This window comes from Taurulus bubalis (genome assembly GCF_910589615.1).
Source record: "Taurulus bubalis genome assembly, chromosome: 10".
Taxonomy (NCBI): domain Eukaryota; kingdom Metazoa; phylum Chordata; class Actinopteri; order Perciformes; family Cottidae; genus Taurulus; species Taurulus bubalis.
The window spans coordinates 155,001-170,000 of NC_136598.1; the positions used below are offsets into that span (position 1 = coordinate 155,001).

The following is a 15,000-nucleotide window of genomic DNA, read 5'->3' on the forward strand; positions in this document are numbered from 1 at the left end:
ACGGTAACCGACGAGTGAACATTAATGCAGTGTTCACACCGGACGCGACACGATTTGTCGCGTCCGGTGTGAACACGGCATAACGGCTCACCGGATGATCAAAGCCACTGGGGCACCTGTCAATCACGGCTCGTCCCGGTCCCGCCCCTCGGCCTCGAGAGGACAGAGAGGGTGAAAGAGTTTACATTAACGTTCATTAACACATTAAAACAAAGCAAGACTTTATGAAACTACAATGTAACATACTTGTTTATTAGTATTGGATTAGGATTGAAACACATGCCCAAAGGCGGGAACAGAAGGAATAGCGCCAGTGGAGGTGCTGTGGTGAGGGTGCCAGGTTTCAGGCTGTTGCGTCCCGCAGCTGTTTAGCTGCCTGCGGGCAAACGGTCCCCTCGGACCCCATGGGGCCCGCTCCATGGGCCCTGCTCCTGGGGCCCGCTCCATGGGCCCTGCTCCTGGGGCCCGCTCCATGGGCCCTGCTCCTGGCGCCCGCTCCATGGGCCCTGCTCCTGGGGCCTGCAGGCTCCCGGGCTTACACTTTCAGCGGGACCAGAATGGAAGCCGCTTCCAGATGTGGCCTGACATTTACCTGTGACCCGAAGACAGTATGAAACGAAATCAGCAGGTCTTAAACAACAGCAGCAGCAACAACAACAACAATATGAGCTTATAGGTGCTTAGAGGAGCTTTAGGCCAATATCAGCCATTCCTAGAGTCACTGTATACTATTTCAACCAGCTTCATGTTCATAATCCATTAATACACATTTATACACAACTGAGAACAAAAAAACAAGATATTTTATTTGTTCAAAAAGTGTATTATTCATTAGTGTCATTGGGTTAATGGCAGTATTTAGCTCCTCCTCCTGGAGCGCGTGCTCTGAGGAGACCCGTTAATGTGCCGTTTAACACCGACAGATTAAATGAACCGTTTGGGATTTAAGATAATAATGTCTATAATTCTGGTTAATGTCCAAACTGTCATTTACACACGCAAACACTCTCTCTCTCTCTCTCTCTCTCACACACACACACACACACGCACACACACACACACACGCACACACACACACACACACACTCACACACACACCGCCGTGGGCCCCATTATGGCTTTTGGCACGTGGTCGTCTGTTCGCTGAGGAGGTGTGGCGGGGGGCAGTTTGCAGGTAGGTGTGAGGCCCCTCCCCCTCCTCCCGCCTCTTGTTCATGTACTTCACGCGCTGCTGTCAAGCTACGTCATTAACATTACTTTTTTTTCTGAACGTCCTTTGAAAACCACAAACACTGGAAATCCAGGCATAAGAAACAAGGAAAAGTGCAATATATATCCAAATATGAGCTTTTACAGATTGTCCTGCTTAAAAAATCATAAGAAGTGGCGTTTTATTTGCAGATCATCTCACTGAAGAAAACATGTAATATCATAAACGTGTGTTGGCCACAGGGTTTATTTTTCTGCAAAAATCTAATGGGAATGGGACCTTTGCCGAGGGAACCAGGGGCACTGGCCGACTGACATGCATCCTCCTGCAGATCTTAAGCTCACAGCTGGAAGTTCTTCATACACCATCACACTTTACCATGAAGGAACAATCAATCCAGCATATGTATAAAGCACGTTTGGATCGAAGGACAGGAGCCTGAAGTCCTGGAGGAATAACCCCGAGTCAGGAGGTCTGCGGCTGCTTCATGGACAGGAGGAGCTTTGTGAACCACAGACCATGAGACTCCAGAAGAGGGGCATTATGGTCCTTCTTCCAGCTCCATGAACAATGCCTTCATGTGTTCATGTTGAATCGATATACAATATCTTCACTTGATTATTCTCATGTAGTGATACTATATACTTCTATTCCATCTTGGAAGGAAACATTTTACTTTTAAGATTTTACAGAAAATCTGTGACCAGTTGATGAAATGTGGAGTGGTTTTATATCAAATATGTGCCGGTATATTTAAAGTATTAATATTAAAAGTAGCTTCACCTTCAAAAACTGCAATAATAAAACAAATATTGAATTGATTTATGTCAAAAATGAATGCTGTGTAGTGATCTTTAGATTTAAACACTTTATTTATCTTCAGGGGAAGAACCAAGAACAATAGACATCCACATGCACAACAGACAAGAAACACATGACAAAGAAGCAGGAAATGCCATTTCATAGAGCTGTACTTGTACTGAAGTGAAGCACGAGACGACTCCTCTCCCCATGGGTTCACCTCTCATCACCAATGACGCTTTATTGATACAACTCCTCAACACACAGGGGTTCTTCTGCCTGTTATTAATAAAGAAATATATATTTGGCGGTTTTTATATTGCATTTATCATAAAATGTAATCTTAACCCACTCCGTTTCATCCAATGTGAGTCTACTGATACCGAGATAACGCTACGATTATCAAAATATATGTTAATATAGCACCATATAAAATGCATGTCACTGTGAAGGCACCTCTAACTCTTTGACGGGACCTCCTCCCTGAGCAGCGGTGGGTCCAGAGCTGGGGCCTCTGACACCTGACCTGTGTAAACACTGGGCCCTCGGCACATGGCGGCGGGTCCCTGGTAAACGCCGGGCGGATAAAGCCTCCAGCGGCCCCTCAGAACTCAGCTGGAGGCCTCCTGAGCTGATCGAGGGCCTCGGATAAATAAGCGCAGCGGAGGAGCCTCACCGAGTGAGGAGCCCCCTAAGCCGCTTGCCTCAGACCGCATCGGCCCTCAGCTCGGACTGGGAGCAGCGACAGGAACCACACGGTTACTGGTTCAGTTCAGTCCACGAGGTGGTTCCTCTGTTCGCTACGGGCTCCTGTGTTTTCACTTCATGCCTCTAGATGCATTACGTATTGAGGATGTCCTCATGGGACTCTAATTAAACAGCAGAGGGACATCTGAGGGAGTCGCCAGCCTGTGGGCATCACTGGTTACTACAGAGGAAGATGAGACGAGTTATACCCCTCTGCCTCCTGGGGGAAAAGGCGTGTTGCAGGACGATGGAAGGAAAAGTTTTCATTCTTCATGCTTTTTGTTGTTCTTGTTTTAGTCAGCATCTCCAGGAAAAAAAAGAGATAACGGTGGAAAAGATTCAAATAAAAAAGAAGGAACCTTAAGGAGTCAAAAATGTGGAGATTTGCTTCGAGACAACAGTCTGCCTTGAAGCCCCAAATCTAGGCCCTCAAAGCTGGAAATCCACTAGATGGAGAAACGGACCAGACATGTGAACTAAATGAATCAAAGTTGTGAGATAAAATCTAAAACTGACAAAAGGAATACAACTGATTTATTCGAACATTCACAAAGTCAGAATGTTCATTTTGACCATATGATTATTTCAATTATGTATCACATAATAAATGTGAATTTAAGTGAAATTCACGAGGTAAATGATGAAATCAAATCATTTGGACGTCCCCAGCAGAAGTCCTGTCGGCCAACATGGGTTCCCGTCCTCCCCTCTGGAGGCCGCCTGGTTTCCATAACGGGCCGATGAGGCCGGGAGGAGATCACTGCATTTCAGAGAGGTGCCAACTGTGCCGACACCTTCACAGATGGATGCTTGTGAAGCGGGAGTCCAACAGAGAGGAGACAGGGAAAACAGATGGAGGGCTTTCAAGGCACCGCAGGGGGCAGGGGGTACTTTAAAATGCAAGGTCTCCTGAGGTTTGGGTGGAATTTTCCCCGTTTATAAGATTTAAAATATACAGAATAACTACACACATCCTCCAACCTCATCTCTAACGGTTGCTTTAACATCTGTAAACCGTCTTTAAGCTATTTCATATGTTGCAGCTCAACTTTAAGCAGCATATTAATGATAATTATTGTGTACGGTGAACCAAAGAAGACAAAAGTAAAGTCTAACTGAAACAAGCTCAAATGCTCAACTACTGGAAAAGAAGAGTAAATCGTTGATTCACTGAGCATTACTACTCGAGTGTCCCACACAGAACACGACGGCTTGAATGAAACAATATTTTAGAAACGATCCTAAACGAGTGGAAATTTCGGTTTACGGGGAAACTGGAGAGAAATCCACAGGTTGTAAAATAGTGAAGGAAAATAACTTCACAGCAAGAAAAACAAATAAAATGGTTTACATCACTGGAATCAATTCCCGGTGAGCAACGATTCCACAGTTTTATACTTTAATAGAAGCAACGAGCTCCCATTGAAAAAAAACAGAAAGACGCTGAATGTATATGAATGAGGAGGAATGAGGAGAAACTGTTTGGTTAGTTTCCTTTATTGAGGACGTCAGCGGTGAGTTCACATCAACACACAATCTTTCAACAAGCACAGAAGAAGGCAGCCGACCTCTGGACGGGGTTCTCTCCCCGAGGAGGACGAGAGGGCAGGAGTCGCCTAAAGTTTCACCAAAATGATAATACAAAAAGAGGCCTGCTCGGGTCATTCAGCTGGTTCCATGATATAATTAGCATGTGTGAATAATAAATATTGTTTGCTGAACTTTATAGAGGGTTTCTAGTTAAGCTGACGAGGTCCTTAACGTTCCTTCACACACACACACACACACACACACACACACACACACACACACACACACACACACACACACACACACACACACACGGGCCGAGGGTTCGAACCCGGGCTGGACGCGCAGACGGCTTTCTGTGTCGAGTTGGAGCGTTCGCTTCCTCCCGCAACCCAAAGAGGATCACGGTGAAGGAGGACTCTACGTGGCCCTGAGAGTCTGGCGACCTGTCTGGGGTGAACCCCGCCTCCACCTGACGTCAGCTGGCATAGGCTCCACCCCCTCTCACGTGTAAATGAAAGCTTAGGAGGAAAGAGACTTTAACTCCACCACAAGCTCAGCTGCTATTCCAGTCTTCATTGTCGTCCATGCTGTCGGTCTAACGTATCGAATAAATTCTAAAGAACACTATTTACTGTTTACCTTTATTTCTTATGAACAATATTCATTATTTTAACATAGTCTCCAGCAGCCCGTCACACACAGAGGAATAGAAAATAAAAATGAAATACACAATCTGAAAGTGTGATACGGGACAGAGCGCTGCTGATCTCAGGTCAGATCCTGTGAGCGGCGGGGCTAACCAGAGCTGGAGTGGTGATAGCAGCGCTGATCTCAGTTCAGCCTCCAAACCGCCAACAACAAGAGTTTATCCTGACCGGGATCCTCTGTTTTTTTCCCTCTTCCTTTTTTAACCAATCAGCAGCTTGATGCGCATGACTTGACATCAAGATGACCAATGGGAGGGAGCCGCCGACGCCCCGCCTCCATGAGAGCGGGACGTGCCTCTCTCATTGGTGCAGAGGACGGCCAATGTTCCAGCACTGCAGACCTGCACACAGAGGTGATTGGTTGTAGGGACCGCTCAGCTACAGTACACAGGTCTCCCCTCCCCTCTCCCCTCCAAATGTATCCTCTGGCCCCTCCCCTCGACGCAGATGGCGAGCCGGGCTGCGATTGGTGGAAGTGTGAGAGGGGGGCGGGGCTCACTGCTGTTTGGAGCGCCAGAACCGCGAGGCAATGGAGCCGAGAGAGAGGCCCTGTTTCTTCTGCTGGGCGAGCTCGGCTAGACGCTGCTCCTCCTCCTGACCGACAGACAGACAGACAGACAGACAGACAGACAGACAGAGAGACAGACGGTCAGACCAAACTACTTCCAGACAAGTCAAACCCGGGTCCGTCTGCTTCCTCTCCTACCTGTGCCAACTGAGCCTGTCTGCGTTTGAAGGCCTCGATGGGGTCTTCCTCCAAAGCGTAGTTCTCCAACACTGAACGCACGTCGTCCACTCCGCTCAGAGCGATAGCTGCCATTGAGGAAGAGGAGGAAGAGGTCAAGCAGCAGAATATTATGTATTCCGTTTCCAACGAGGCAATTGGACTTGCATGGATCATTACCAGAAAACCCAGCAGGCTCGTTCACAAACGTTTCCTTCCCTCTTAAATGAGTCAGTGAGAGAAAAGGAATTTGAGTCATGCAACGTGTGCAGAACTGATTTGTTGTAAAAGCTTAGCAAACTATGTATACATGGCTGAATATTTTCTATTTTAATTTTGCTTAACTACATTCATCCGATAACTTTAGTTACTTTCCAGATTGAGATGACTAGTTCAAACACTTCAGTGTTTCCTCTAGGTTTACAGCTTCGGGGGGATGGACACGGACGGACGGACCACATAGCAATACCTCACAGTAATAGAACGAAGAACATTACAATCACTTTCAAGTAAACCAGATCGCGCCATCAGACAAAAGAAAAAGTGCTATCACTGTGTTAGAAACATGAAAAGAAAGTTAAGCAAAAATTAACTAATATTGAGTTACTAGTAAATATCTTATTGTGGAAAACAAATAGCTTTTTTTTTTGCAAAACAAAACAGAATGAGTGCAGGTGTGAGCATCACGTGTATCAGTATTAGTGGCTGCAGTGAGCTGCTTTCCTCTACACATCTTTTTAAAACGGGGTTGTAAACTTTATACGGCTCAATGTTGAGCTTTTTCTGGTGAGACGCAACAGCAGAAAAAACAACCTCATGGAGATCTAATAAATCGGCTTTTGGCAAAATTCCAAGAATCGGCGAGTCGCGCATGTGCAAGCGTAACCTGTGAACGCCGTACGGTGGACATTTAAAATCTCTTGCGCCCCACCTGTAATAAATACCGCCCCAGTTTGATAAATACTGACTTAAAGGAAACACGGTGTTCATTTATTTTAATGACAACCACAAAGTGAGCAGGCTTTGTCACTGCAGTGTGTTTTTCGGGCTTTTGGAAGAATATTTCCAGAGCCTCGATATGCGATGTCAGAAGCGTCATTTATGGAGCTCCAGGTGTTTGTCTTGACCTGCAAATACATGAACTGTTAGGCTTTAAAAGCGATAGCTTCAAATAATGATAGCTTAAAAGCAGCAAATCCCATTGTGAAAAGCACGCAACACATTTTTCGCTACTGTCCCTCTCTCTGTCCATCGGGGCGGAACTCCGCCGTGAGCGACACAGAGCAGAGAAGGAGACGCGACCATGGAGACAGAAACGACAAGCTGTCCTGTGGATACGATCAGTAACATACGGCTGTTTAGTTTGCTTAATAACAGAACAAGGTGCAGACCTGTTCTATAGGAAAGAGAACCTTAAATAACTTCTGATGTCTGGCGCTTTAGAAAAAATTTCAGGGTGGCGGCTGTTTTTTTCAGGGGGGTGCCCCGCCCCCCTAATATAACGGTAGGGGAAACACTGCATTTTGGAAATTACACGCATGTGCTTTCTGTCTGAGGCGAGATGAGAAGTCGGGTCTCGTTCTCACATATCACAAAATGACACACACGATTGTTTAATCTGTATAAAACTAAATGCAACAACTCCTCAGAGCGACAGTCGAAGGCTGAACATGTGGCGTCTTACTCTTGAGGAAGTTGGCGAGGTCGTAGAGCGTCCGGTCCTCAGAGTTTCCGTCCCATTTCTTCAGAGCCATGCCGTTGAAGGGCTGCAGGCTGAATGCCTCCCTCTTGCAGTCCACCATGATCACCTTGCTGGTGTCCCGGTTCAGACAGGACACGTCCTGGACACGGACGGACACACAGAGTTATCCTGCTACAGATACAGTATGCGGCCCCCCCCTATACACAACTTAATATTCAAATTAAAACACGCACACACCACTTTCTCTGGTAGCTCCAGCTGGTGACTATTAGTGTGTGTGTGTGTGACAGATGGAGAGGGACGCTTGTTGTCTCCATCACCACGCTCATCTGGTGCCCAGCCCCCCACAAAACGCTGTGTGTTTGTAAACCTCAGTGGACACATGCATCCATCCTCCTCACAACCAATGAATGAAAGACATCCTTTTCCTTCGGAGAGTGTGTTGGGCAAAGCTTAAATCGTGTGCAATTACATATTTTTTCCATTTCATCATTAACGATTGAATTCTTCCCGTCACCTTTGATCAGACTCAGATGATCACAATGAGACTTGCTCGTCTGGCCACAGAGCTCTTCAATAATAAAGCCCATAAAACTTGAGCTATGAGCACTTTGAGCTTTGTTGATGCAACACAATGTGTAAAATGTCGTCGCTGATGTTTGATGGAAACAAACACAACATCAAAACACAGCAGAGTTGGTTTGAATGAGGAAAGCACTATTATGGAACACGGCACACAGATTGTTTCAATGCAAGTCTGCACAGCCCTGTGTGTGCATGTGGACAGTGAACTGCTACAGCAGCCATCGTTTACAGCAACCAGGAAGCATCACACTCTCCAGATATGTTGGTATGTGATGAACAGGACGCAACATTCCAGCAAGCTACAACAGAAACACGTTTGTATTTTTTCCAGGTACTTTTGTTTACTCAGTTTGTGATAAATTATTTAAAATACAACAGAAGTTTGTATACAACAGTTAACTTTTTAATTTTTCTCTCTCTCTCTCTCTCTCTCTCTCTCACTCTCACACACACACACACACACACACACACACACACTCTACACAGTCCACACTAAACCTCCCGACAGTGAGCTGCGCGTGGACAGCAGGCCGTATGACACAAACAACAAAGTTGGAAGTAAGACAGTTAATCCAACTGTTGTGTTTGTGTTTCCTGTCCCGGCAAAGCCAACAAACAATAAGACGTCTGACGCTCAGATGCAGGGCAGCAGACAATAGCTGCTGGTGGTCAGGTTTATAGAGGGAGAGGCAGGGTCAGGATTGTGGGAAATGTAGGCACCGGGTTTTGCCCAGGAAAAAGAATGTGTGGAACAAAAGCAGATGACACCTCTGGTTCTTTATGTGTTTGAGCCGTCCACTGCGGAGGAGGGTTATCCCGTCGGATGCGTTTGGATGGACTCTAAATCTCTTGGGGGAGTCGAAGTCTTGCAAAAGACAAAACCCTGAGACTGCTCACAATGCGCCTATGTGTGAGTCCACAGATTGTGTGTGTGGATGGGTGCATGCGTTAAAGTGTTGTAGTGTTTCTGAGCACTGAGGCGCATTTGACACTATCTGGATTATAAATTTGCAGACGGCTGAAAATGCACATCCATAAACATTGAGTAACTTTGTCTTAACATACGTGGCATTGCTAACTCTCCCTCAGCATATGGAGCATTAATAACTCTCCCTTAGCATCTGTTGCATTTAGTCTGTCTTGGCGTTATGGAGATGAGATGATAAGTGTGTCCTCTTCCTGAGAAGTAGGTTAAGCAGCTTCTTGCAACCTTCAGACTGTTCGTCAATAAAAGCCCAGAGATGACAGTTGGAGGAGGGGGAGATAGGGGAGGAAGGAAGGCCGGGGCGAAGGAGGGTGACAGGGAGGTGAGATAAGAGGAAGAGGGGAAAGAAGGGAGGAGGCAGAAGGGTTAATGAGGCCTGAGAGGGAGACATAGGAGAGGAGGGAGGCCTATTGTGGTGAGGAGGAGGAAGAGGAGGAGGAGGAGGATCAATGGTGGCAGCAGAAGGCAGCCATGGAGAGCAGACAGGGGGGTTAATGCAGCATGTTGCTGTTTACAGGTGTTTTATCATGTTCCTTTAGCTCAGGGTAGGTGGAGCTCAAAGTGTTTACGACCATCAGGTTTTTATGCTATTCCTCGCTGTGATATATTACCATGAAAGAAAAAGCGTCGACAGCGCTGACAGAGTCGACCGTTTGGGACTATTCTACGTCATGACATTTATGTAAATATATATTTACACACACACACACACACACACACACACACACACACACACGTACCTTAACATGATGCCCCTCCATGTAGTGTGTTGCATCTCTGAAGAGACGATACATTACGAAGCCCTGAGGATCAATGCTGTCGATCAGAGGATAAGCCGTCTGGACACAAACGCACAAAATCATTGTCGTCAGCCATCACACTGTAGATTCAAGATATTGTCATATGCACAGATAACAGGCAGTTATTCTGTACATGAAAAGCTTATTTTGCTGGGTCCTCCAAACAGAATTACAATGAACTTTAAGGAAAAGAAATAAATATATATACTTAAGGAAAAAAAAATATATAAATAAAAAAAGGCACAAAATATAGTGACAGTATTGCACAAAAATATGTATAAAGTGTACTATACAAATTGTGGTATTAATTCAATTGAACCAGCTGACCTATAATCATTGGTTGACTGACTCAAAACTACACTTCAAATAAATATTGAAGATATAAATATCTGCAGCCCGAACAATAATGACTTAATTAAAAATAAGATGTCCGTCTCCCTCAGACGACTGTAAACTAGTCGAGACACTTCACACACAAACAGAGAGCTCCTGAAGACTCCGTTAACATCTCAAAGAACAGAGCAGAACCAGGCAGCAGCACTGTGAGCCGCAATGCTATTCACTACCCATAATGCCACGGAAAACCTCAATGTGACTCTTTGACCTTTTTTAGAGGGAAATGAGGATCGGTGAGCTTTAGGCGGTGCTGGTTGGGGGAGTTTATCACCATTGAACAGAGCCAGGCATCTCTACCTGTTTCCAGTCTTTGTGCCAAGCTAAGATAAGCTAAGCTCCTGTGAAAACCTTCCCCTGTTCGTGTTAAATAACATCAAACTGGAACAGCAAAGGTTGTGGGTCTGCGATCAGTTTCACCTTCAGTGACTCGACAAACATTTACAAATGACAACAATGTAATAAGAAGGTAAAATGTCTCTGACCACAGAGCCGTCAGCTCACATCAGCATGACAGAGAAACGTCTGCTGGCTTATTTAGTGATAAACACTGTTAAAGTATACAGGCAGGTGTGTGTGTGGTGTGTGTGTCTCACCATGCCAGTCTCTGCAGTGAAGATGACGATCTCGTAGAGCGGAGCGAGCTGCTGGAACAGGTAGTCGATGCCTGGGCGTTTCTTAAACCGCCAACCTGTCGACAACTGAAACAAAACAACAAATTAATAGAAGAAAATCGCTGAAAGCTCTTTCTCCTTCACCTGAGGCTGAAACTGTGGCCTGTGGGTATTAAATCACACACACAAACTAAATCACAGTATTGGATCATCACTATTATTATTATTATTATTGAAAAACATACTGCTGGTTGATGCAACACAAATAATGAGCTAAGCCTGAATAAACCGGTTATTTGAGCTACGTTGTAACATATGTTTGTGACGAAGCCCTACAGCAAAAATGTCAGGAAAAAAATACACGTGTCAAATAAAACAACAGCAACCTGGAGGGGCAAGAGCAGAGGAAGCGATCCATCAATCAGGTTGAGCCAGTGGATGGTTTTACACTGGAGGGGTTGGGCATGTTGAGGCAGAGGGACAGCGCTCTGATTGGCTGTGAGCGATACCTCATCAATCAGGGATTTCACCTCCAGCACCCGGACCGGGCTGGAACAGATTCAAGTTCTCCTTTTTTTCTTCTCTTTTGTAATATGCCAGAACACAGCCCAGATGTTTACAAAACTCACAGAATAGATTGTATATTTCTGAAAGGTGACACAGACTCTGTTTCTACAGTGTAGAGTTTACTTTCGTTTTGGCTCTGAGGACTGGTTGATCATCGTAAAGTGTGATTAGAGCTATACACCACTAGTGACAGTTGAAGCAGTTACTCTCTGTGTGTGTGTGTGTGTGTGTGTGTGTGTGTGTGTGTGTGTGTGTGTGTGTGTGTGTGTGTGTGTGTGTGTGTGTGTGTGTGTGTGTGTGTGTGTGTGTGTGTGTGTGTGTGTGTGTGTGTGTGTGTGTGTGTGTGTGTGTGTGTGTGTGTGTGTGTGTGTGTGTGTGTGCGTGTGTGTGTGAGTCAGCAGACAACAAGACAAGCCGGCAGGTGGTGGGACACGTCTCTGACGTACACTTCCCATCCTCCACCTGTCCATAATAACTTGTGGTTCCCAGAGTGTTAAAAAGTAGGTTGGGGGCTAGAGCTTTCAGTTATCGGGCTCCTCTTCTGTGGAATCAGTTTCCACTTTCAGTCCGGGGGGCAGACAGTCACCTCATTTAAGAGTAGACTTAAGACTTTCCTCTTTGATAGCGCTTATAGTTAGGGCTGTTTCAGGCTTATAGTTAGGGCTGTTTCAGGCTTATAGTTAGGGCTGTTTCAGGCTTATAGTTAGGGCTGTTTCAGGCTTATAGTTAGGGCTGTTTCAGGCTTATAGTTAGGGCTGTTTCAGGCTTATAGTTAGGGCTCAGGTTTGCCCTGGTCCAGCCCCTAGATATGCTGCTATAGGCCTAGACTGCTGGGGGACATCTTAGGATACACTGAGCTCCTCCTCTCCTCCTCTCCTCTTCACCTCTTCTTTTTCTCCTTCTGGATAAATTATTGTCTCTTCAATGCACATTACTAACTCTACTTTCTTTTTCCATGGATTCGTGGCTGCCTGGAACCAGGGGGGAGGACCCCGGTCCTGCCCCCTGCCATGGATCGTGGCTGACTGGAACCGGTCCTGTCAGCTGCCATGGCCCTGCTGATGCAACTGGCCTGGAACCAGGCCTGCCAGCTGCCATGGCCCTGCTGATGCCCCTCCTCTCTACCTCCTTCTGCTTAACGGATCGTGGCTATCTGGATCATGGACCATGCATACTACTCTGTCACATTCATTGAATGTGCTGTAACTCCGTTACGTTGTTCATTCTGGTCACATGACTATTATCTATTGCTTCTGTCCATCCGGGGAGAGGGATCCTCCTCTGTTGCTCTCCCTCAGGTTTCTTCCCTTTCTTTTCCCTGTGAAAGGGTTTTTACTCTCTTTATTGGGGAAGTTTTTCCTGATCCGATGTGAGGTCCCGGGACAGGGATGTCATGTGTACAGATTGTAAAGCCCTCCGAGGCAAACTTGCATTTGTGATGTTGGGCTATATAAAATAAACTGAACTGAATAAACCCATTAACCTCCTGGGCAGAGCGAGGAAGGAGGTTCCTCCCGCGGCAGCCGTTTGTATGGCTCACTGAGTTCTGAACACCTATGAACTACCTTTCATCTCGGCATGGTCCAACTACTCACAGAAGCAGTGACACTAAATGACCACAAACGAGACCGCAAAAAACACAAACTCTACGGCTGATTAGTTGTGAATACGTCAACACATCTTATCAAGTTGGGAGTTAAGTCTTAGATTACCTCTCCCTCCCTCTCTGTTGAATTAAAAGCAAAACATGTTTTTACTTCCCCTATTGATCTTTTCTTTATTCTTCCTGTTCCCGCGATGGAGTTCCACCCGTTCTTTTGCGCTCAACTTCAATCTCACTTTAACATCTGCAGGACTCATGACATCACTGCTCGCCAGCAGCCAATCACTGACCCACATGGAACCTACACTCTTGCGTGATGTGGAAACTCGATCACACGCACGCGGTCAAACACGCAGACACACACATACAGTCACGCGCACACACACAAAATTATGACTTCGATACGATACCTATAATTTACAGATGTGCGTTTGAGGTGAAAAAAACCTAAAGCTATGGGTACATTAAAGATGGACACGTAATTAAAGGGTAATTTCTCCCCTTTATTGGCAAACAACAATGAAAAATATGCTACCACCTTTCACCAATACAATTACACTACGGAACAATGAGACAGCCAGTCTCGCTATGCTGTCTGGCAGAACTGTGCATATTCACACTTGTTGCAACTATTGCATTTGTTTATGCATTTAATACAACTATTTACAGATGAACTCCGCCAATGCTCTGTTCAACCTATTTGCATCTTTTGATCCTCTCTCATATTTCCGCTGGCTTTCAAAACACAGCTGGAAGGGAACTCTGTCTCTGTCTTGCTGCTGACTGCTGGTATCTGTTTGACTGTCTGGATAAACAATGCTTCATTTACTTGCATAGTGAGTTAGATATTTTCACTTTTTCACTATTTTAAATCAAATCATGGAAGTTATTTTTCCTTAACTAAAAATATCATGTTTTCATGTTTATAATCACATTACCTGTCGTTCGTTGAACTCTTTGAAAAGGTGCTTTGCCATGTTCGACGTGTTACTCCCTCAGTCTGTGTGGATTTAAAACACGTGTTGCAGACAGGTCTCTGTGTTAGAGGGCTTTCCCTCACAGTCGGCAGTCAATCCAAAGTATTTCCAGATTCCACTTCTGGCATCTATTTATTCAACAAGCCAAGGACGGTCGGCAAGAGCTCCTGAACTGGCCATGTCCACCCCGATCACTCGCTGTGAGCGCTGGGCAGCCCCGCTCCTTAAGCCCCGCCCCCCTTGAGCCCAGTCTCCATGCAGTCAATGCATTGCAGGCAGCATGACAGAGACGAGCGCAGCAGTTTTAAGGAAGCGCGCTATTTTGAGGAAGCATCGATACTAAAGATATGCAAAATCGTATCGTTTTGAACGATACGCGGTCACACGCAAACAGCGTCCAGCAGCTGTGCACATCCCCACAGAAAGACGTACCGACCACTCCGGGTGCAGCAGCACATCGGTGAGCTCCAGCACCAGCGTGTAGGGCGGCTGGTAGTACGGCTCCTTCAGCGGGTCGGGCAGCAGCTTCGGGCTCGTCGGCTCGATGATCATCTGAGTGTGACATCATCAAAACACATAACAATCAACATCACCATGAACCATGCTCAAACGTTTATTATTAAAACAGCATAATTATGTAGATGCTTATTTGGTGGTTTAACTATTGTACAGCGTTCTTTTTGTTGTCTCCGTGACCAGAACTATTTAACATATATTTAAGAGCGCTTTCTAACCCACTCAAACATACAGAGCCGTCGTCTCAGACCTCTGGCTGACACCATGAAGCCTTTGAGGCAGGCGGGAACAAACATGTCTACAACAGTTGAGTAGAGTACGATGAGGAAGTCGGGTAGTCCGAGGAAGTCCATCTAAGAAACATTTTCTGTTCAGCAGTCGGCTCATATTATCGCTCTGAAAAAAGCCCAAACAGGAAGCTGATATATGCCCAGAGAATACACACTCATAAAAGGTTTTTAATGACACTTCTGAGGGCGCTGCAGGAAAACCCAAAGCCATGAGTCCCTTCAGGCCGATGTGAGTGTTGGCAGAAG

General features: G+C 45.8%; 1 protein-coding gene across 1 annotated transcript in view; it reads right to left on the reverse strand.

Moving 5' to 3' along the window:
• Positions 1–4,250: 4,250 nt before the first annotated feature.
• Positions 4,251–15,000, reverse strand: part of timm50 (translocase of inner mitochondrial membrane 50 homolog) — a gene marked incomplete at its 5' end in the record, with an annotated part of 39,558 nt that continues 28,808 nt past the window's right edge. The window contains 6 exons of the mRNA XM_079225009.1: positions 4,251–5,592; positions 5,705–5,811; positions 7,407–7,563; positions 9,735–9,833; positions 10,784–10,888; positions 14,381–14,500. Of these exons, the coding sequence (XP_079081135.1) occupies positions 5,494–5,592; positions 5,705–5,811; positions 7,407–7,563; positions 9,735–9,833; positions 10,784–10,888; positions 14,381–14,500 (687 nt within the window). The 3' untranslated portion in view covers positions 4,251–5,493. The remainder of the gene's footprint in view (positions 5,593–5,704; positions 5,812–7,406; positions 7,564–9,734; positions 9,834–10,783; positions 10,889–14,380; positions 14,501–15,000) is intronic.